This window comes from Cimex lectularius, unplaced genomic scaffold (genome assembly GCF_000648675.2).
Source record: "Cimex lectularius strain Harlan isolate CLEC.00 unplaced genomic scaffold, Clec_2.1 scaffold39, whole genome shotgun sequence".
Classification (NCBI taxonomy): Eukaryota; Metazoa; Arthropoda; class Insecta; order Hemiptera; family Cimicidae; genus Cimex; species Cimex lectularius.
This window is the reverse complement of record NW_019392653.1, coordinates 292,399-315,277: the sequence shown is the minus strand read 5'-3', so window position 1 is coordinate 315,277 and position 22,879 is coordinate 292,399. Positions and strand designations below refer to the sequence as shown.

Sequence of the window (22,879 nt, the reverse complement as noted above, 5' to 3'; positions counted from 1 at the left end):
GATAAATTTAAGGCAGGTAGACCATAAATTGGCATAGTTAAATAAGTTACGATCTGAATTTCATAAAAGTTTCGGCTTTGATATCAGGAGTCTGTTCGGATGAGGATATATTATTAAATCAGCTGAACATAAAATGTTTTCCTCATAGAAAAACAGTTTTTACATACTTGTTCTCTTTTATTTATTAGAAAAAAAATGCCATTTTCTATAATTGGGGGCAACTTGCACATGAAATTGCTATGGCTCGTTTTGAAAACATTGGACACAGTTAGGCTGCTGGCAGCTCCTGAACGATCTTTAAACTTGGTAAAACGAGTGCTATTTTTTTTTAAAATATTAATTTAAAGGTTTGTATTTGTCTAGCTTTCTCACGGTGATTCACAGGATTTGGCGATGAGAGATTGCTCGATGGACAAGCTGACAAGAGCGCCGGGCAAGAGGAAAAACGAAATCGTGATGCATGTCGTGGAACAGGATGAATTCGACGCCTTCGGAAATTTGGTTGCGGTCAAATTAAGGAGAATGGATTCAAATATGCAAAAGCTCGCCATCACCAGCATCAACTCAATCTTATTCCCTAATGATGAAGCTCCACAAAATTGAAAACTCTCCTCTTTTGAGAAACATTAAAATAATTTAAATTTTAATTGTATTGAAATAAAATTGTAATTTAGACTGAAAAAGACGGGTGTGCATAATTTTGAAGATTCTAATTCTAAAAAAATTATACATGAGTTTTGGCTTACTACAGGATCACAAAACAAAAGTTGTACAATTCGTACAGCAAAAAGTCTAAAAAAAGAATTAAAAATTAAATTTAATCGAATGCAATTTACATGTTAATATCTAGGATTAAAAGTGATGCGTACATTTATATTTACTTACCAACGCATTTATATGAGATTTTTTTCTGGATGTTTACCCGGTACACAATATCCAAATCTGACAGGTCGAATTGCAATTTCTTTTATTATAGCTGAGGAGGTTGGTCGAAGTCCCAGAAGAATCAAATTCAGTGCTTTTTTGCCTTTTTGAATTGGGTGTACTTATACAAATTTTTGAATATTAGACTAGTTTGTTAATATTTTAAGATTATGAATTTTTTTTTTTTTTTTGGTTAGGGTTCTGAAAGGAATAAATGTTAAATAACGCTTTTTAGATAAGGTATATATTTTCGTTAAAATGTTACAGGGAAGCTTTTTTCACATTTATTTTAAAAATGTCCATCGAATACAAATTTCACATACAGCTCTCCAATACATTTCGAGTAACTAAATACATATTTTTTAGTTCTTTAGTATATAATTACATATAAAATTTCCCCTTCGCCATTATAAAATATAAAATTCAACATCCAATAATTATTACAATGATATATAATTAAAAAAACAACAAACAATAAACGTTTAATATTTATACTTTTTTTGTTTAAAAAGAAAGGCAGAACATTTCACAATTTATCACTATTGAATAATCTAACATTGAACAAGCGACGTACTTTTTACCGTCAATTTTTTTTTTAATTTAAAAATTTTAATCAGGATTGAAGAATGAGGAAAGTGATGAAACGAAACGTTAGGCCAAAGAAATTGAACTACTGAAATCACAAGGGTGTTCCGGGTGGTCCCACGCGTGCTGATCTACGATCGAAATATGTATTGTACAACGGATATGTTCGAACTGTTATTTAACAAGAAAATCTTTCCAAAATGGGGTTTCAACACCGATATGTCAAGTATTGAAAAGAAGAAGAAGAAGAAGAAACGTAGAGGATATAACATGCAGTCTACAAGAAATGTTTTATGCTTTTAGTTTTATATTTAATATATTTACAAAACACCGATAAATTTTTGAAAATTTGGCAAAAACACCTAGAGGATAAAACACAATGTTACACTATTTTTTTTTTTAATATTTTTTTTTTAAACCATTACTGTGGCTACAAAGATACACAGAAGGAGGCCTAATAGCATTGGGTAGTTTTTAAGATTTAAGATCCATAAATAAAAGCACAGCAATTTAAAATAGTTAAGGGTATAGTATTAAATATTTGAAGAATTTTCATTATTAAAGCCCATATTATAACAAAAGGCAATATTTTCCTTTTTAAATATTTAAACAAGCTTTCGCCGACTTGTGTGAGCAGTTTTATTTCAATTTAAAACAGCTATTACTACCATGTTTATAAATTTTTTATCACTTGCCTTACAATTTATGTATTGTGCAATGCAACGGCTTTTCATTTTATGGTTTTACATTTTGAGTTTTTTTTTTTTTTCTGTTGCATCAATTGCCGTGGTAGAGATTCAAAAGCTCATCTTTGCTTAATACCCTGATATCTGAGTTATTGTTTTTTTGTTGTCTTGTATGTTCGTCAAAACGGCTTTGGTGATTCATAATCGGGACGGATGAGATCACTAAACACCTTTTTTCTTACTTTTGCTTTTTTTTTTTTTTAATTTTAATTTTTTTAACAATGCACAATGCAATTATCAATATTTAGCGATATAAGAGAAGGGGGGAATCTTATATAAAAAAAGAAAAACTTTGCAATCATTCGATAACAATCAACATCCTGACAGAGATTCCAAAATATATCAGAAAATAGCCAAATATCTTGTTTTTTAAGATGACTGCGATTTAAATTAAAACAGGTTATAGCATAAAGTGTTAAAACTTTCAAAACTATTACAAATTAATTAATTTGAACTGAAAAGGAGAAACCTGTTTAGACAAAATCTGGATTAAATGTTGTTATATTACATTATTACATGACCCCAGGTTGAACCTGGTTCAATTTTCTATTGATATTATGAAGTATTTTGTCTTGTTTTGGATTTGTTTCTTATAGATATGAACGTTGAAAAATTCGATAAATAATTAAATTAATCAAAAATCAAAAGAAGTAATTTATTATTAAAAAAATCCAGATTTAATTACAGAAAAATAATCCCAGTTCGAATCTGTTCCAATTTTCTGAAAATTAAATGAATTGCTATGACTTCCTTTGGAGTTTTTAACTGTTTTGCAATTTTAAAACATTCAATAAATAATTAAATCAATCTAAACTTTAAAGAAGACATTCAATAGAAGAAAAAAAATCCGGATTTACTGATATTAAAATTGAGCACTAGCCAAACTTTGGTTAATATTCTAAAAATATTAATTTTTTATCATTTTGTACTGGCTTCCTTTTAACTCGAAATGTTAAAAAATCAACGCATTATATAAATCAAATCAGTTGAAACCAAAAAAGTTATATTTTAGCCAAAAAAATCTGAATTTACTGACTTAAAACTGAAAAAAGGTCTGATTTGGTCATATTTTCTAGAGATTCAACTAATTTTTTTTAAAATTTAGTTTTCCTTAACGAAAAATGGATTTTTCTTTTAAACTTTAAATTCATTAAATGATGATGACTGGTAATAAACAATTGATCATCTGAATTTGAACTGTATTTAAAAGGTGCGCTTTCTTTATTTGCTTTAAAATAAAAAGCCTTTTTTTGAGGCAAAATTTGTTATTTCTATTTTAAACTTTAAATACTTTGTGTTTATAAATGTCAAAATGCTTAGAAAAACTTTAAGCTTAAGATATTTTACCATTTCCTGACCTGAAACATAGGACAAAACAAGTTTTTAACATAATTTCAATGGAACTCGGATAAAACATAATTTTTCTTTCTTTCAAATGTCACCAACAAATTGAAACACACTCTTAATTATTTGTTTAAATAATAAAATCTTAATTACTTATTCATTTAAAGCTCCTTTACCTTCAAGTTAAATAAAACATTTATTTCACACTCTAATTCCAATTTATTGACTTTAAAGGATCTAATATTATCATAATTAAGATAATTGAATACAAAACATCTCAAGGGTATTTTGCAGATAATTGTCTACCCCGGTAGCAAAACTTTAACTTGTCAAAATACCAACTAAAATTCTAAAATTGATTGTGAGCTGTTAATTTTCCTTTTTTCTTTTGAAATATATAGGGTTGCCCATCATGTTCAGACCTGCAGAACTAAGATATGATGCAGTCGGTTGAGTCTGCGTTCGAGTCGGACAAGTGCTGCTTCGTCTTGCGGCTTGAACGCCGTATGAGGCTTCGTGAGCGAGGCTTTGGGCTGGCCGCCTGGGCGCTCGTCCCGGCTCCGGAGGACGTGCTGGCTGGGCTGCCTCCCCTCCGGCTCCCGTAGGCGCTCGACCTGGAAAACAGACTTGAACGTTTCGTGGCACAAGTCTCTACATGAAAAGCTACACTTGTATAATTTTAAATCATATTAATTAAAAGAAAAGACTATTGATTGAATATCAATTATAAGATAAAAGAGTATTTCTTTTAATTAATTAGAATTATACTGTTAAAAAAAACTTTTGGCCAATAAATCTTAGATTATATAGATAAGGAAAATGAACACAGTTCTGTACACATTTGAATTTTCTTGAAATATGGAACTTTTTTCATTTTATTTTGGAATTTTTATTGCTTTAAACATTAAAACGTTTCCATAAATAATGTAAATCAAATTCTTTGATTCCGAAAGAAGTCTTATTGTAGGCAAAATCTGGATTTACTTGCAAGAAAATGAACACAGGTATGTAGTCGTGGGAATTTTCTTAAAATATGTAATTTGTCACTTTGTTTTGGAATTTTTATAACTTTAAATGCTAAATTCGTTGACTCCAAAAGAAGTCTTATTATAGGCAAAATATGGATTTAATGGCAAGAAAATGAGCACAGGGATATGAATTTAAATTTAAATTATGGAAAGTTTTCATTTTGTTTTAGAATATTGCTTTAAATGCTAAAATATTTTAAAAAATAATGTAAATCAAATTCTTTGACTCTAAAAGAAGTCTTATTACAGACAAAATCTGGATTTGCTGGCAAGAAAATGAGCACGGGTCTGCACCAGAATTAATTTTCTTGAAATATTCATCTTTTATTTCGGGGTTTTATTTCTTGAAATGCGAAAATGTTTCAACAAACAATGTAAATCAAAATATTTGACCCAAAAAATAAGTATTATTTACACAAATCCGGTTTTACTGGCATGAAAATAAGCACAATCTGTACCAGAATTAATTTTCTTGAAATATTCATCTTTTTCAATTCATTTCAGGATTTTTATTTCTTGAAATGCTAAAATGTTTCAACAAACAATGTAAATCAAAATATTTGACCCAAAAAATAAGTATTTTTTACACAAATCCGGTTTTACTGGAAAGAAAATGAGGACAAGAATATTTAAAAAAATGTAAAAAAAAGAATGTTAAACATTAAGATTGTTAAAACGTTCGATAAATACAAAAAACCAATTGATTTGAAGAAAAAGGAGATATTTTAAAAATCTAGATTTACTCTTTTTCTAGGCATTCTAAGGATTTTTTTCCACTTTTTTGTGGATTTTATGTAATAAAATGTACAATAAATAACATAAATTAATTGATTTGAGTTCAAAATGAGGCGTCTTTTTGAAGAAAATCTGGATATTTCATGTGAAAACGAGCCTAGGTCAGTATCTTCGCCCTTCGTAATTATGATATTAATTAAACTTTATTTGTTTGTTTTATTTTATTTTTTAATGAAGGCTTTCTTTACCTTCTTTTAAGCGGTGTCGAATCGTCGGTTGTGCTCGGCAGCAGTTTAGCCAGGGTGACAAAAGTTTTGAATATCTCCTGGATGTTGAGCCCCGTCTTGGCGGAGCACTCGAGCAACTTCGTCCTGGACCAGGGAAGAAAAAAAAGCCAAATGTCAAATATCTTTGTAATTATAATTCAGGTTTAACTTTGGTGGGTTTTGACAGGTGGGAAAAGAATGGGAACGTTCAACCGATGAGATAAACCCGTGGATTTGGCATTTCTCTAGATCGGAAAAAGAGGGAAAAGTTTTCTTTTGTGCGAGAGCTAGGAGGAAAGCCCTAAAATGCAAACTACTTGCTTGAAATTTAACATCGGACTTTAGTACATAAAAATTCTATGAAGTTTAAATCAATAAGTTTTTAAAATAATCTGTGCGAAAGAGAACTTAATCTTTCAAGTTTGTCAAGTTTGATAGACAATTTTTTTTTAAAATAACCTAAGGACGTAGTTATTAAGTCCAAGTCCAACGATCCGTTGCTAGAACTGCTTAAATGACAGGACAAATATACGATTTAAGCGTGCCTTAAGCTATTTCAAAAGAAATGTCAAGGTGGAAAAAAAATTTGGAAGAATAAATGTAACGTTCGTTAAGGGTTTGGGTCCGTACAATCTTGCTGGTTGTCTGCCAAAGTAAATATTCCAGTAATTGCACAATGTTTTGAGCTTTAAAGCTCGCATGAATTTACAACCCTTCCACTGTAAAAGAAAAAAATTTCCCACCATTTAATAAATGAACCGTGGGAATCGATAATCGATAATTGAGCGTGCAGACAATTTCCAACAGCAGGTTTTGCCTCGATAGACAGGCGAAACTTTCAGGGGTTGAAGGGAAAAACAAGCGAGAATGACATAGTGAAGAAATTAAATTGTCATTCAACGAGTCGACTCGGGTTCTCCAGCTGGCCAGGAAGTGATCAGTTTTCCTAGGGAAAAGTTTAAATTACATTATCACAGTGACAGAGAACATCTTCATGAAAATTTCAAGGCTTTGTAAACACGCGATTTTGAATCACAGCTTCGAGAAATTATTCCAAAATAATACTCGAAATAAAAAGGCCAAAATAACCCCAATTTAGATCCTGCAGGATCCTCTTACTTAGATTGAATAAAAAATAGATTTCCCAGGGTTAGACAAAAGTAGATTAGGTTACAAAAGTCTTTTAAATTTGCCGAACCTTAATTTGGGCAGAGTGCAGTAGAGCCATTCGCTGACGTCTTCGAGTGGCACCTCCCTCTGGCCGTCTGCTAGGTCCAGTTTGTTACCCGCGAGGACTATCGGCACTTCTTGGTAGTCGGGCCGCTGCTCCCTGACTTCTTCGAAGCACCTCTGGACAGAGGACAGGCTTTCTTCCGATGTTACGGAATAGACGAGGAGGAATGCGTGGGCTGTCGCGATGCTGAGACGCCTCATGGCGGGGAACTGGAGGTCGCCGCATGTGTCCAGGATGTCCACCTGTTAAAAAAAAAAGAAGTTATGTGAAGGATTCTCATCATGGGACTAAGTGTAGGCAACATCCAAAGGATATTTGGATGTTAAAAACATTCAACCCCATAGGGGCATTACCCGACCTCGCACCTTCGGACTACCTTTTATTAAATAGCTTGGTTCATTTTCTAGCAATCAACCAAAAAGGAATTGTTTTACGTTAGTTTATCGAAATATCTGGCAATACCCACAGAATTTTCTTTATCCAGGAAACCTTTTTTAACTCTAGGATGCTGCCCGACCTCGCACTATCGGACTACATCTTATCACGCTGCCCCATTCATTTCCATCTAACAGGCCTGTATTTAAAGGAATTCTTTCATAAAAATTTTCTATATTAAGGGTACTTGTGGTACATCCTGCATGCAGACCCGACCTCGACCTTCAGGCTACATCTTAATAAGTTTTATTCCCCACTTTGAGGCCAACAGTTAAACGAATGACTTCATTTTAACAGCAGTGCATTTAAATATTTAGAATTTTTCACATGAAGGAAACTCTGTTTTATCCAGGATGCCGTCCCGACCTCGCACCTTCAGACTAAATCCAGTTTCGTCGTCTGGTTCATTTTCTAGTAAAGGCCAATATTTACAAGAATTGCTTCATTCTAATAAGAGTATAATTAAATATCCAGCATAAATTACTAACATTTTGTAAGTCATAGTAACTTTTGGCTCATACGACATTGTAGTCTACTTCTTATTACGTTTTGTGATTCACTTTCTAATAAACGCCCAATATGTAAGGTTTATACATTGTTTAACTTTAACAACACTTTAAGGAAATATAAAGCAAAACCGAAAGAATTTTCTAATCAAAGGAACTTCTGCTTTATCCAGCTTGCAGTCCCGACCTCGCACCTTCGGACTACATCTTATTACGTTTCCTGGTTCATTTACAAGAAAACGGCCAACATTTATGCGAATGGCTTCATTTTAAAAGCAGTTTAATTAAATCTAGCAGAACTAAATTTACTTAATTTTGCAAGTCATGGGTGCTTCTTCCTCATCCAGTCTTGCACCATCGGACTACCTCTTCTTACATCGCCTGGTTTATTTTCAATCGATCAACCAATTTTTAAAGGAATTGTTTCAGTTCTGACAAAAGTTTAATGAAACATCTTTCAAAACCCACGGAATTTTCTATATCATGGGTACACTGTTTCATCCAGCATGCACTTGACCTCGCACTTTCCGACTACATCTTATTACGTCTCCTGGTTCATTTTCAAGTAAACGGCCATATCTGAAAGAATTGTTTTGTTTAACGAAACATTTTTCAAAATCCATAGAATTTTATATGTCATGAAAACTGATGATAGGATGCAGTCCCGATCTCGCACCTTCGAACTAAATCTTATTACATCCAAGCATCCAAAGTTCCCCTTCATATAAACGGCCAATTAATGTGCAACTTTTCTTTTTATTTGGTTGAAATGGTTGAAAATTGACCCCACCATCTTGACATTTTATTTAAGTCGGCAACTTTAGGTTGTCTTCCGAAACAAGCTCTCTAAGCACGATAAAGTTCACATTTAAACAGTGCAAAATCGAAATGTTTAAGCGAAGAGCTTTTCCTCCCTTGACACAGTTCTGTCTCTGGGGAGATAGATTAAGGTCCCTTTTACGTACTTTATTTATCGTTCTGTTTAGCCTGATGGATCTCCCGTTTTGGAAACCCTTACCTTGAGAGATATCTGACCCAGGTGGAACGTCCTCGAGTGGAGATCCTCCACAGTCGTCCTGTACTTTTCGGTGAAAGTGTTGTAGAGGAATTTGTTGACTATGGCCGACTTGCCGACCCCAGGGCCTCCGAGGACCACGAGTCGCGTCCTTTCACCTTCGCACGTCATGCTACCATGTCTTGACGTAGCCCTGGAAAAAAATTATAAATTCAATCATATTAAATATACATATTTTCTTTTTAAAAACAGAATGACTGTTTTTATTATTCTTGTTTCAATAAATCCGCTATCCACGTGCTAGCCAACTAATCGACAGAATTGGACGAAGCTTCACAGAATTATTGAAGAGTCTGGGAGTAATCTATCAAGGAAGTTTTGCCATTATTGGTTTGGAATAAATCCATCTCACGAGGCCGAAAATATCGCTTCAAACTCGCCATTACACAAGGCACATGGTACTATTTATATCCAATTCAATCATCTTTTTTAATGTACAGGCAGAGTCACGTTTAGATTGTCCGCTAAGCCTCGTTTTTTCTTATCAAAGTAGTGATGTAGTGTTGTTCTGCGACCTGTAGCTCGTCTGGGCGTTTTGCCAACCCTCGGACAGCATAAACGGAAAAGTCGGTTTGTCGGTCGAATACAAATAAATATGACATACGTTTAGTTTGACCTTTTGGTAAAAATTAAATCACGAAAAAATTCTTATTTCAGTTGTATTTTTAAATTAATTCATTGCCGACCTAGCACCTTCTGACTACCTCTTGACATGTCCCATGGATAACTTTCAAGTAAACGGCCTATATTTAAAAGAATAACTTCAATTTAACATCAATCCAAAAAAAGGAAAAAGAAACTTCTGCTTCATCCGGTACGCGAACCCGACCTCGCACCTTCGGACTACATTCTATTTGGTTTTAGAGTTAATATTCAAGCTAAACGGCTAATATTGAAACAAATTACTTCATTTAACAACACGTTAAACGGTTTAATATATAGGTACGTAGTAAAGATCACTAAATTTTGTATGTCATACGTGCCTGTGACTCATCTGCGATACGTACCCGACCTCGCATCTTCGGATTAACTCTTATTAAGTTCTATAGCTCACTGTCAAGTAAATAGCCTATATAGATAGATTTTATTATTGTTTATATATAATGGTATATTTTCTTATCTTTTTTTTTTGTTTCTTTTCTTCTCCCACCCTTACTTTCTATCTGTGAGTTTTTGGTTTCAAAAATTTTGTATGGTTTTTCCCCTTTGTTTTCTCAAACGTTTTCACCGAATTTGCCCAACTTTGGCATGGCTTCTTTTTCGTTCCCTGTCCATCAGCCGGTCTTCATTGAGGGCTAATTAACTTGCAGGCCCCTTTGGGAAATAAAGGGGGCGGCAAAGGATTTCATTAAGCCCGGAGACAAGGGTCGGCATCAAAGGCAACTCGATACGGTGATTCCCGTCGGGGTTTTGCCGTATTTTTTTTTTATTAAAAAACAACGTTTTCCAACCGGGCTTCGTTCAATCTTTAATGAGATACACCCGACAACAAGACCATGTGCTTTTTAAAACAAATGGACTCATGTCGTCCCTTGTCGAGTGGGTGCTTTCATGAAGATAAAAGTCAAATAAGAATCAAGCCCCTTTCATCTTTCAAGTCTGGCAGTTTTTACATAATTGCTCAAACTAGAGAAAAAGCCGAAAAAAAGAAAAAAAATCTAGTCTCAATTTAAATTTTTATTTTCCACCAGGTTGGAGGTATAAACTGGAGTATTCAGTTTATAATTATTGTTGTTAAAAATAAACACCTTGTCGACACGCGGCTTAGGGCTTAGGCAAACTAAAGTTAGACTAGGTCGTCCACAATCTCTTAAGCCGTTCTGAGCACATATCCTGATCCTCGCCCAAACACGCGGAAACTTGAAATTAAATTGGAACTTACATTGGAAAATGTTGGATGCAGAAGAATCGGTTGCATCGGGCGTCAATTGTGATGGAAAGAAAATTCGAAAAAAAGAAAGAAATTTCCTTGAGTAAAGAAAAACGCGTCCAGCTCCGACCTCGCACATTCCGACTAACTCTCATTACATTTCATGACTAAGGTTAATTAAACAAAAAAATATATAAAAGAAATGTTAACATCGCATGAACCAAATATGTAACAAAATCTACAGATTTTTGAAATCATTGGAAATTCTTCTATATCCGATAGTATAAATATAAACCGACCTTGCACCTTCGGACTACATTTTCTTACATTCCAAGGCTCGCTCACTTTAAGCTCAACGCCTGTATTTCAAGTACTGGTTTAATTTTAACCGTAGTGCTTCTTTATTCCCTTTTGTTTGTTTTTCTTCTCCGGGAGAATACTTGTAATATCAAATAAAGATCCCTAAATTTTGTAAGACATAGGAACTTCTGCTTCAATCCGACCTGGAACCAGACCTTGCACCATCGCACCTCTCATTAAATTTCATGATTAAGTTTAATTAAACAAAAACATATAAACAAAATTTTAACACCAGATTAACGAAATATGTTGCAAAACTCACGGATTTTTATAAATTGTTTGAATTTCTTCTATATCGACATGATAGACCCGACCTTGCACCTTCGGACTACATCCTATACATGGCTGACTTTAAAGTTAAGGCCTGCCTGCCTGTGGGTTTCTTTCTACCTTCCCTCTCTTCTTCCTCTTTTTCGTCGCTTTCTTTCTCTCATTCTTTAACATATTTGATTTTTCCTTGATCTATCTTTCATATTTTTATCATTATTTTGCTATCTCTCTCTCCTTTTTAAATTCCATCCCTCCTTTCTCTCGATCACACTTTGCTTTCTATCAATCTCCTATCTGTTACTTTCTCCACCTTCCCCCTTCTCTTTATTTTTATTTCTGCTTACCTGACTTTCAGTTTCTTCAATTCCCTTTTCGAATGATTTTTCCCATCTCCCTAACACACTGTTTTCCTCACTTTTTCTCTCGTTTGGCTGCACTGTCTTTATGATTGACACTTTCTCTTTTTATGCCTGCTTCCCCCCATCGCGAAGATATCTATCTACTCGTGTAGAAATCTGTATGAAAGGTTACATGGCTGTCTTTAAAATTATCTGCCATATTTAAACGAATGACATTTCAGCAACACAATACCTAGAAAAACCCACAGAATTTTCTAAATCGAGAGACGTTCTTCTTCATCAAGCTGCATATCCAACATCGCACTTTCAGACTGCCTCCTTATACTTTCCTAGTTCATTTTCTAATAAATGACCAATATAAAAAAAAATTGTTCGGCTTAAAAATAGTTTCAAGAAATAACTAGTTAACTGACTGAATTTTCTGTTACAAGAGTTCTGCTTCTTTCGGGATAAATACCCCCGATCTCGCTCCTTCCGATTAAATCTTGTTGAATTGAAGAAAACGACCCGTATTTAAAGAAATTGTTTCAGCTGAACAAAATATAAAGCAAAACCTAAAGAATTTTCTATATCTAAGGAACTTCTTCCTTATCCAGCGTTGAGCGCCGACCTTACACCTTCAGACTACATATTATTAAGATTTATAGTTAAAACTTTGAAGTAAACGGTAAATATTTACACGAAATATTTCAGTTTTACAACAGTTTAACTGTAACATTTAGTAAAGATCATTGGAGCTTCATCTAGCATACATACTGGACCTAGCTTCTTCCGAAAGGAAATATTTTAGTTTAACAACTATTTATCCAAATATCTAGCAAAACCGAATTTTCTATGTCGAAAGTTCCTTTTGGTTCATCCGGCATACCGACCCGAACTCGCTCCTTCGGACTACTCTTCATACGATGCCTGGTTCCATTGTAACTAAATGACCGATATTTCAAGGAATTATTTTAGTTTGCCAATATTTTATCGAAATATCTAGCAAAAAGTAACAGAATTTTCCATATCAAAAGACTTTCTCTTCAACCAGCAGTCAACCCCGACCTCACACCTTCAGACTACATCTAATTACGTCGCCTGCCTCACATTCACGTAAAAAGACAATATTTAAAGGAATTGTTTTAGATTAACAACTATTTATCCAAATATCTAGCAAAATTGAATCACATAGTTATTTTTTACATAATTGGTTAATATCCAAAAGGATGTCTTCATTTTAAATAAAGTTGAATTCGATTTCTAGTAATGTTAGCAGAATTTAGTCTATCATAAAACCTAGTTCATTATACAGCATTATTCCCCGACCTCGGACCTTCGGACTACAACTTCTTACGTTCTTAAGGTTTGACGAGTAAAAATGTACTTTTTTATGGCAACACAGCCAATTTTAAACCAATTAGTTTTGTAATTCCCCGATTATTAATAGATATCACTCGATGACAATAGGTCTGTTTTGAATATAACATCGCACGAGTATTTCATTTATTTTATTTTTTGTACAAATATGATATGAAAAAGAGCTTAAATACTCTACCAGGGAGAGTTTTCAATGAGGTCCCAGTCTGTTGTTTAATCTTATTTATTAAAGAGGATCGCTATCAAGTCTTGTCTCATTGTTTCGACAAACTTCGTCAAATTATTTTTAATATTTAAAGTTGAACAATAGACTTATTGCAGATCAGACTTAATAAACACAATATACTAGCTTCTCGATATCTTTGGACCTCCTTAACTTTCTCTGAACAAAAAGATAATGGGTAGGAAATAAATTCTTTTCCACAATAGGCATTTATTTTATCAGACGCGTTTCAGTCTAATGTAAACAATTTTAAGTGACTTTTTTACACATGGTGTTCGGCTACTCGTGTTACAAACTTTTCCAGTAGATTTTACATTCAAAATGGAACCAAAAAGTCCTAATTAACTATGGTCCGAATCTCAACAGTTTCGGAGTTATTACTCTTTTTCTGATTTTTTAAAATTTCACGACCTTGTTTCAAATAAACAATGATAACTCCAAAACTAAAAGGTTTTGGACAAATCCATTAATAACTTTGGAAACTACGTTAAATTTCTAATGAGATGTGATCAATACTAAACTTGTAAACGTTGGTGAAATAAACGTTTTAATAGCCAGAACTTTGAAAAAAAAAAAAATATTTTTTTAATGTTGAAAAATTTACTATGGTGATTCTAAACTACTATTTTCAAACCTAGATTGATTGCAAATTTCAGAAAACGTACTCCGTTTAATATCCTTGTTAGTGGTGCAATTGCTTTTTTAATTAATTTTTTCGAAGATGAAGAAATTGATGAAGAAATGAAAAAACGTGGTTGACGGATTGGTAAGTTGGAAAGATTAAACAAAACAATTATTATTATTATACTTTCCACCTTCACAATCCACAACCACGGTTTTTTTCCTTTCCTTCATCAATTTCTTCATCTTTGAAAAAAGTAATTAAAAAAGTAATTACAACACTAAAAGCACTGAAAACGGTATTAAATGGAGTACGTTTTCTGATTTTCTGGTCTCTAGGTTTGGTATTTTAAAATCACCATAGTAACTTTTTCAACTTGGAAAATTTTTTTTTTCAAAGTTCTGTCTACTAAAACACTTATTTCACCAACGTTTACAAGTTTAGTAGTGATCACATCTTATTGGAAATTTAACGTAGTTTCGAATTAAAATAACGGCGCTATGGGCTGGCTAAACCCGCACAGCCCCGCGGTCTTGAATAGAGTCTTTTTCAGCGCCGTGTTTTTATGTTTTATTTAGTATTTGCTAATAATCCTTTTTATTAATTGAACGAGTTAAATTTATTTTTATAGATAAAGTGTGAACGAGAGAAATATATTAATTAAAAATTTTCAGATTATTGGAAATAAATCGGTCGAAACACAGTGCGAACCTAAAACGTCATCGACATATTTATCACAAATTTTTGTTTTTTGCTTGCTATATAAATTGATATATTGAGAGCTTTAAAGAGAGGTTAGTGAGAATCCGATTTAGTTTTTTTAGCAATTACTCTACTAAAAAGGATAGAGGACGTTTTCTGAAATTTGCTGTTCTCTAGGTTTGGAAATAGTAATTTAGACTCACCATAGTAAGCTTTTCAACATTGAAAAAAAAATTATTTTTCAAAGTTCTGCCTATTAAAACACTTATTTCATCAACGTCTACAAGTTTAGTATTGACCACATCTTATTGAAAATTTAACGTAGCTTTTATAGGTCTCATCGGATTTGTCTAAAACCTTTTTGTATTGGAGTTATCATTGTTTTTTTTAAACAAGGTCGTGAAATATTAAAAAATCAGAAAAAGAGTAATAACTCCGAAACTGTTGGGATTCAGACCATAGTTAATTAAGACGTTTTGGTTCCATTTTGACTGTTGAATCTACTGGTAAAGTTTTTAACACGAATAGCAGAACACCGTGTATAAAGTGGTTTGATGGTTTTTACATTCTTATAAGTTCAGAAGTGGATGTTTGGACGGTGAGTAGTCTGCCAAGAATTTATTTCCTACCCTTCATCTTATTATGGAGTTATACAAAATCAGTGTAGACACCATAATAAACTGAACATAAAGATTTTCCATGTTCAACGTTCCCAATGTAAAGAAGAGATATTAACCCTGCAAATTTACAAACCCTAGGAGTTGCCAATTTTGAACGAGAAATTTAAATTTAGTTTTTTTAAGACACTCAGGATACAAGGTCTGGTTTTAATTGATTGAATCCTTGTAAAGTCAAAAGGGCCTCGGGTCTCCCGGGTTGAAGGGTTGTTGATTGCTGACGTTGATTAATTCACCACACACGCAAAGCAGTCCCATTTGCATCCAGATTGTTTAATTACGCCCTGGAAAATCACACGAAAATCTAAACGGTGGTTGAAATCCGGACTGGAAGTAGAAAATTTGGACTTTCAGAGAGGGATGGTTAAAATATTAAAAACTGATAAAAAGTTTGAAAGTTGGGAAAAACGTCACTCAAGACAGTTTTTGTCCAGGTGTTTTATGTACATCTGGCGATCCTATTTTGACTTCAACTAGGAACTTTTTTCAGATATGATTTTCCTATGGAAAAATTGATATAAGAGCAGATAAAGGCGGAAATATGTACGTACAGGATTTTGGCTTGTTTAGAAACCTCTTTTCCTTTGGGGATTCCTTGTTCGACAATGGACCGGCCGTTGTCACAAAGAAGCAGGCTGACAATGGAAAGCCAGTAATTGAAATACGACGGTGTCGGCTGTTTATCCCTCGAAGGATTTCTCGTAGACTGTAGATAATCAGAGAAATAGGTTCTGACTTTTCCTCTTTTTTGTCTCTTTTCAAGTTAAGATGTGATTATCCATTAGTGGGTAAAAGTAAACTGGTTTTAAAAGTATACTTTTTATATATACTATGTCTTAATTTTTCTTTTTCACCGCTCTCGCTTTTTTCTGCCTGTCTGTTTATTTATTTATCTCGTAAACTATCTTTCTGTTTTTCTTTTTCTACCTACGTAATTAACTCTGGTACCTTTTATATTTTCTTTCTTTGTGTTGCGATCTTTGTTTTTCTCGTTTTTATACTGTCCCACTTGGTCCCTCTGTCTTGCTTTATTTATTTCTTTCTGTCTCTTTTTAGCTCTTTATTATATTTTTTCTTTCTTTCGCCTACCAGCATATTTTTCCTTTCTCTCTCTTTCATATTTCCTTTTGTTTCCTTTTCTTTCTTTATCTACTCACCTTGTCATTCTCTCTTTTTCCTTTCTGTCGCTCTCTTTCTAACTGTTTATCATTTTTCTTCTTATTTTCTCGCTCTTCCTTTTCCCTACCTGTGTATTTGATTTTTCCTCACCTCCTCTTTTTCTAACTCACTCTAATTCTCTCTCTCTCTCTCTCTCTCTCTCTCTCCATTTTTATATTGTACATATTTTCTTTCATTATGTTGCTACCTTTTTGACTAAGGACTTTTTTAAATCACGATAATCCACTAATGGGTAAAAGTTAAACTGGTTTAAAAATCACATGCCTATTTCAAAGGTGAGTTATATGATAATTTTGTCAAAATGTAAAGTTTGACTGTTTTTTAAACTCTCCGGGTTATAAGTAGGGAGAGGCATGTTGCTACTTTTCCCAATTTCTTATCTCCTTGAAAATTCCCTTCTTCTCTTTATCATACCCCTGTCTTATTTAACTTTCTCTCAATTTGTCTGTTTCCCAGTTTCAATTAATGCGAATAAGTTTACTTTAGGAATTAAAATAAAATAAAGTTTGTTATTACAATTTGGATACTCGGTGTTAATATCAGAAACAAAATAATATTTTTATTGATCTTATTTAATAAACTCAAAACAAAATACACCTTTTTTTTGTAATATAAAATAAATTGAAGTGAACAAAATAAATTTAACTGACGATCACTCAAAGGATATCAGGAATTGAAAAGAAATGATCTTAAATACCTTATATTTTAATTAGGTTATTCCTGCTCGGGTTCAGGAGAGAGAGTATGAGAGTCTGTCCCCTCAAGCTCTTCTAGGTTTATCTTTCTTTTATTTTCATTGGTACCAACCTTTTAAAATTCTTATTAATTAATTTATTTTATTGTTATTTTTTATGTATTTTAGTTTATATTATTAATTTAATTTTAATTAATTTTATTTTTTTGGGACAGTTGTAAGAGATGTCATATATATATATATATATCTTTCTCTGGTTTTCTATAACTTTTCCTCAGCCTGCCTGCCTGGGGTTTCTTTCTACCTTTCCTGTTTTCTTCCTCTTCTTCATCGTTTTTTTTCTAATTTTTTATGTTTTTTCTATCTGTTACACTCTTTCTACGTGCCTATCATTTATCTTTTTTCTACCTCTTACCAATATATTTGATTTTTCCTTTCTCTCTCTCATATTTTTTATCATCATGTTGCTACTTCTCTCCCCTTCTTAAATTACATCTCTTACTCTCCATTACACTTTATTTTCTCTCAAACTGCCTGTCTGTAACTTTCTCTATCTTCTGCTTACATCTCTTTATTTTTATTTCTGCTTACTTGACTATCAGTTTCTTCATTTCTTTTATTGAATGATTTTTTCCTATCACTCTCGCACGCTGTTTTCCTCACTTTTTCTCTCTTTTGGCCTCACTGCCTTTATGATTGACACTTTCTCTTTTTGTGCCTGCTCCCTCCCCTCGCGAAGATATCTACTCGTTTAGTAATCTATACGAAAGGTTTTGTAAAACGAAAGTGTACACCTTTCTTCCCTCGAGGATGTGGGGGGGGGGTTGTCTGGGTATAAGAAAGGCTTTCGGCTATGGAAGAGAGATATTTTAAAGGCGGCCTCATAACTCAAGACGGCGATATTTCCACGAGCCCTGGAGGAAAATTGATCGTTTTATTTTTTCGTCATATTTAACCCGTTTTTCAGTAAAGAATTCCGAAGAAATTTCCGCCGGCCTATGCTAGAAAATATATTCTTTAAACGTTCAAATGAAGCGGGATTTGTGCCGTTTAAGAAAGAATGGATGGCCCTGTTTTCAACCCCCTAAGTGAAAAATTACATCCCTTACATTTATAATGTTCAATATATACTTTTCTTCTACGCCCCTCCACGCTTATTTGGCTAACCCTTTTTCCAGTTTAATATGCAAACGGACAAAAAACTTTCAATCTTTTAATTTTAAAAAAGTGAGAAATTATGGGGTTTTGACAGTCGGTTTCCCCCATCCATTTGAATTGTAAGTATCGCCGACAAAAGCGAGACGAGGCGGATCTGAAATTAATAGTGAGATTTCCTACTGTCGTCTGCGGAGTAATGAACTTGTAATTTTATCTTTACCATCAATTAAAAAATAAGACTATTGATGTAAAATTTGAGTTTTGAGTGTTTTTAGTCAGAAACTAGCTGACAGGCAAAAGGACAGTGTGATTGAGAGAAAAGGAGAGTGATAAAATAAACAAACACACCGACAGAACAAAAATAAATGGGTTTCTGAGTAGTAGTAGAGTAGAAAAAGAGGAAAAATCAATGCGGGTAGGTAGAATGAAAGATAGAGCGAGAGTTAAAGAAAACAACGTCAATGTCAATAAAAAAAAACTTCTAGTTGATAGTGATCGACCTCCGTGGTTTAAATTGATGTATTGGATCTTCTTGAGGTCATTTTACAAGTAAAATGACCTCAAGAGGATCCAATACATAAAAAAAAAACTTATCAAGAAAATCCTTAGGCCCTTTAGCGTCAAATTATACTGCACAGTAAAACCGTGAAGAAAGAATAAGACAAAAAGTGAGAAACTTAGAGACAGAGCGGTGAAAGAGTGATACAAAGAAAATAAAGAATTTGAGAGAGATATAAGAAACTGAAAAAGAGAGTGAGAAGAAGAAAAAGTGAGAAAAAACTGGTAGACAGGTCTGAAAGGAATAAGAGAGAAACTTAGAGACAGGGCGGTAGAAAGCTATAAAAAGCTATGATATATGAGCACGAGTTTCAGAGAGAGAGAGAGAGAGAGAGAGAGAGAGAGAGCGAGAGAGAGAGAGGGAAAGAGAGAGAGAGAGAAGAAAGAAACAGACAAATACAGGAGAAAGAAAAGAAAAAAGAGCGGATGAGAGAAGAGAAGAGACGAGAGAGAGTGGAAGTGAGAGCAGAGAGAGAGAGAGAGAGAGAGAGATAGATAGAGGGAGAGAGAGAAGGTAGAAAGAAACAGACGAACGTGGATGTCAAGAAAAATGTGAAATAGAAAGAAAATTCATATATTAAAGTAGGCAGGGAAACAGAGATAGAGGAAAAAGAAAGAGTAAATACAGACAGACTCAATATCTCTTCCATTCTATACCCATGTAATAAAGTTAAGTAAATAGTTTTTGAAAAATACGAAAGTTAAGTTGGGACTTGCCTTTCCCTGCTTATAAATCTGACGTCGTTCACACCTCGGCGTCTTCCAGGGAAACGCCGGATAGAATCCTACAAAACTGTCTTACTATCGAGCAATTTTTAAACCCAGAAAAAATTTGGAACTTTTTTATTAAAAAAGGAAAAAAAAAGGCAAAACGCTTGTTAACACTTTGTAAACAGGATTGATTTATCCGAAGGTTTTCCATCTGTAGAGATCAACGATGTTGTCAGACGTATGAGCCCAGTGACGATTGTATCCCCCTCGGGGGAGACGTTTTTTGCCCTTTTACGACACAATGGGGCTCAAGTGCGGTGCTTTAGCCGGGGCGGGAACGACATAGCATGTGCGCTTGTTGACATTTTCAGGGGGAGGAAAACGTCGGGATAAAACGGTCTAAAAGCACAAAAGATAAATAGTCGTCAAATTGAAATACATTTATATTTTTTAGAAAACCGGGGGCTTTGTAAAAAACTGTTGTAAAAAGAGACGTCTCTTAGATCGTAAATATTAAATGTTCGATTTCCCCCCGGATCGACAATTGAAGAGTTTCAAAGATAAATACCCTGAGAGTCTGATGGTGCGTATAATCCTCTGTTCGATTTACCCCCTAACTCGCAACCCTTGAAAATTTAAGTGATATCGTTAAATGTTCATCCCTTCTAAAAGTGGTCGTAATATTTTTTTTTTACCTTGAGCAGAAAAATTCCCTATCAAATCTAAATAAAAATCATCGTTTATTCGTAATCCTTTCTCAGACAAAGAAGAATGTACAATAGAACAAAAAATAATTATCGCCAGCCATTCAAGTAAATATTAATATCTAAAGCTCTTCTTCGATATGTTCACCGGTGTTGAAATAATGTCGACAGTTCGTCCGAGTAGCCAGTCCCTATAATCTTGAAAGGATTATCTCTAATCCGTAAGCGAATTCGATCAATATCTATATTACACCCGGTCTTTACCGAACAGTTCGCAAGTCTTAAAGGGATCCTATGATTATGATGAGAATAATAAAACCATAGTAGTGGCAAGAGTTGTTTGAAAACTTCAGTTTATATCTGGGTCTAAATTTGACTCGATAAACCGAGGGAAAAGGGCGCATAAGTGGTTATTTGAGACAGTGATAAGGTAGATTACTGAATTTTTCCTTTTCACAGCGAATAAGTTCAACTCATTCATTAATGATAACGTCCAAGTAAAACAACAAATGTCCGGACAATTAAGTCTCAGTCATTAAATGAATTAGTAGAGTTTACTTACGGTAGAATTAAGAAATAAATAATAAGATGAACGAGCGAGAGGATTAAGGCAAGAATGTGTGAATGATCAAGTAAATGAATGAATGGAGTAACTAACGTTGCGAATGAACACGCTATTAATTTATTCATAGCATTCATTGTATTAATGATAAAGTAAACGAATTGATTAGCCGTGATTGAGCGATCATAAATCATAAATTGTGAACTTTGTGAACGAATCTGCAAATGACTGTGATTGTGCCATCGAAAGAGTAATTAATTAAAAGAGTTAATTATTCTATATGAATGACCAGTATGCAAATATATATTTTATATGAATGAGTGAGCAAATGAGTGAGTAAATGGTGAATGACGACGTGTAACTGTGCTAGCAAAAAATGATTAGAGAAACGAGAAAGTGAACGACGCGAAAGCTTTTACATGGATTAATTTTCCGTGAACGATTTATGAGAACGTTTGATTGTCGTAAATGAGTTCGTTTAAACTATTTGACAAATGAATTACAAATGAGTGCGTTTTTTTGGTGAATAATTATTAAGAGGGGCTGATTGTGTGAATATGGCATTGACGATTGAGTGACTCGATTAGCTAATGTGTGAATTAGTCGCGAATGATTAAGTTTTTCGTGAATGACAACATGTAAGTGTTCTAGAAAAACTGGTTAAATAAGCATGAACGAATAAACGAAATTTTAAGATGGGTTTGATAACCGGTTTGTTTCCCTGTGAAGGATTGTGAGAGTAGATAATTTGATGAGCTAATGGATGAATTAATTGTGAATGAGTGATGTGAAATCATAGATCGAGCTAAAGTGCTAATGTGTGAACGAATGTGGATATGACTGTGTGAATGATTTATTATGTGAATAAGTGATTCGATGAGCTAATTATTCGAGACTGAGTGATGAGAAATCGTAAATGTTGAACGAATAAAGGGTATGTGGAAGTGAATGAGCTAATTTTTCGTCTATGATTGATTGACGAATGAAGGACTCGGTGAGGTAATGCGTGAATTAGTCTGGAACGAGTGATAAGGAATTATAATTGGTTATTTATCATGTGAATGAATATGCGAATGACAGTATGAACTTTTATTGTATGAATGAATGATTCAATTAGATAATGTGTGAATTATTTATGAAGGAGTGATGAGGAATCATAAATGGTGAACTAAATTGTGAACGAATATGCGAATGACCGTGTGAGGGTTTTTGTGGGAATGAAATTAAATTAATTAATCGTGGATCACAGAACGGATAATAGTATGTGTGAGTGAATGAGCTAATTTTTCGTCTCTGAGAAATTAAGAATCATGATTGATTGATAAATGAAGGATTCGGTGATGAACGAGTGATGAAGAATTATAATTGGTTATCTAACATGTGAACGAATATGTGAATGACTGTATGAATTTTTTATTGTATGAATTAATGATTCAATGAAATAATGTGGGGATTATTCATTAACGAGTGATGATGAATCATAAACGATGAACTAAATTGTGAACGAATATGCGAATGACCGTGTGAGGGTTTTATTGTGTGAATGAAAGGTTAGATAATATAATGTTTAAATTAATCGTGGATTGGTGATAGGAAATCATAAATGATGCACTAGCGAGTGAACGAATATGGGAATGAGTGTGTGAATGTGACACAGAACGAATGATTGTGAAAGATTCAGTTAAATCACGAGAAACCAGTAGGTGAACAATTGGCGAATTTATGATCGGTGAGTGAATACGCTAGTGATTGATTTAGAATGTGTAAATGTGCTAGAAAAGAATGATGAAGCAAAAGAGTGAGTTAATTGAAAGTAAATGAATTTTTACGAAGAGTTCGTGAATGCGTCAATTATCGAGTGTTTTTTTCGGTTCGAATGCGAATGAGTCCGTTTTTCGGCGAATGATTTGTGAGAGTAGCTGATTGTGTGAATGTGTTATTGGGCGAATGAATGACTCGATGTACTAATGTGTGAAATTGACGAGAATGAGTT

General features: G+C 33.6%; 2 protein-coding genes across 5 annotated transcripts in view; one reads left to right on the top strand and one right to left on the bottom strand.

Moving 5' to 3' along the window:
• Nucleotides 1-111: 111 nt before the first annotated feature.
• Nucleotides 112-647, top strand: LOC106671118. Of its 2 annotated transcripts, none has more exons than XM_014401952.2 (2): nt 112-306; nt 385-647. In XM_014401952.2, the coding sequence occupies exons 1-2, from the start codon at nt 196-198 to the stop codon at nt 601-603; spliced, it is 330 nt and encodes a 109-aa protein (XP_014257438.1). In that variant the 5' UTR covers nt 112-195; the 3' UTR covers nt 604-647. The 2 variants fall into 2 exon arrangements, with proteins under 2 accessions (XP_014257438.1, XP_014257437.1); XM_014401951.2 differs by having other exon boundaries at nt 364-647.
• Nucleotides 648-3,235: 2,588 nt separating this feature from the next.
• LOC106671165 (GTP-binding protein Di-Ras2) overlaps nt 3,236-22,879 on the bottom strand; it is a 66,874-nt gene continuing 47,230 nt past the window's right edge. For 2 of the 3 annotated variants that reach the window (XM_014402048.2, XM_014402049.2), the window contains exons 2-5: nt 8,822-9,011; nt 6,827-7,104; nt 5,611-5,733; nt 3,236-4,225 (exon numbers count right to left, since the gene is read on the bottom strand). In XM_014402048.2, the coding sequence (XP_014257534.1) occupies nt 4,030-4,225; nt 5,611-5,733; nt 6,827-7,104; nt 8,822-8,989 (765 nt within the window). In that variant the 5' untranslated portion in view covers nt 8,990-9,011 and the 3' untranslated portion in view covers nt 3,236-4,029. The remainder of the gene's footprint in view (nt 4,226-5,610; nt 5,734-6,826; nt 7,105-8,821; nt 9,012-22,879) is intronic. The other variant, XM_014402050.2, reaches the window with a different exon arrangement.

Coding starts and splice junctions, on each gene's coding strand:
- LOC106671118 (XM_014401951.2), top strand. CDS start 196: ATGCCATTTTCTATAATTGGGGGCAACTTGCACATGAAATTGCTATGG. Junction 307..363: donor CTGAACGATCTTTAAACTTG/GTAAAACGAGTG, acceptor GTATTTGTCTAG/CTTTCTCACGGTGATTCACA.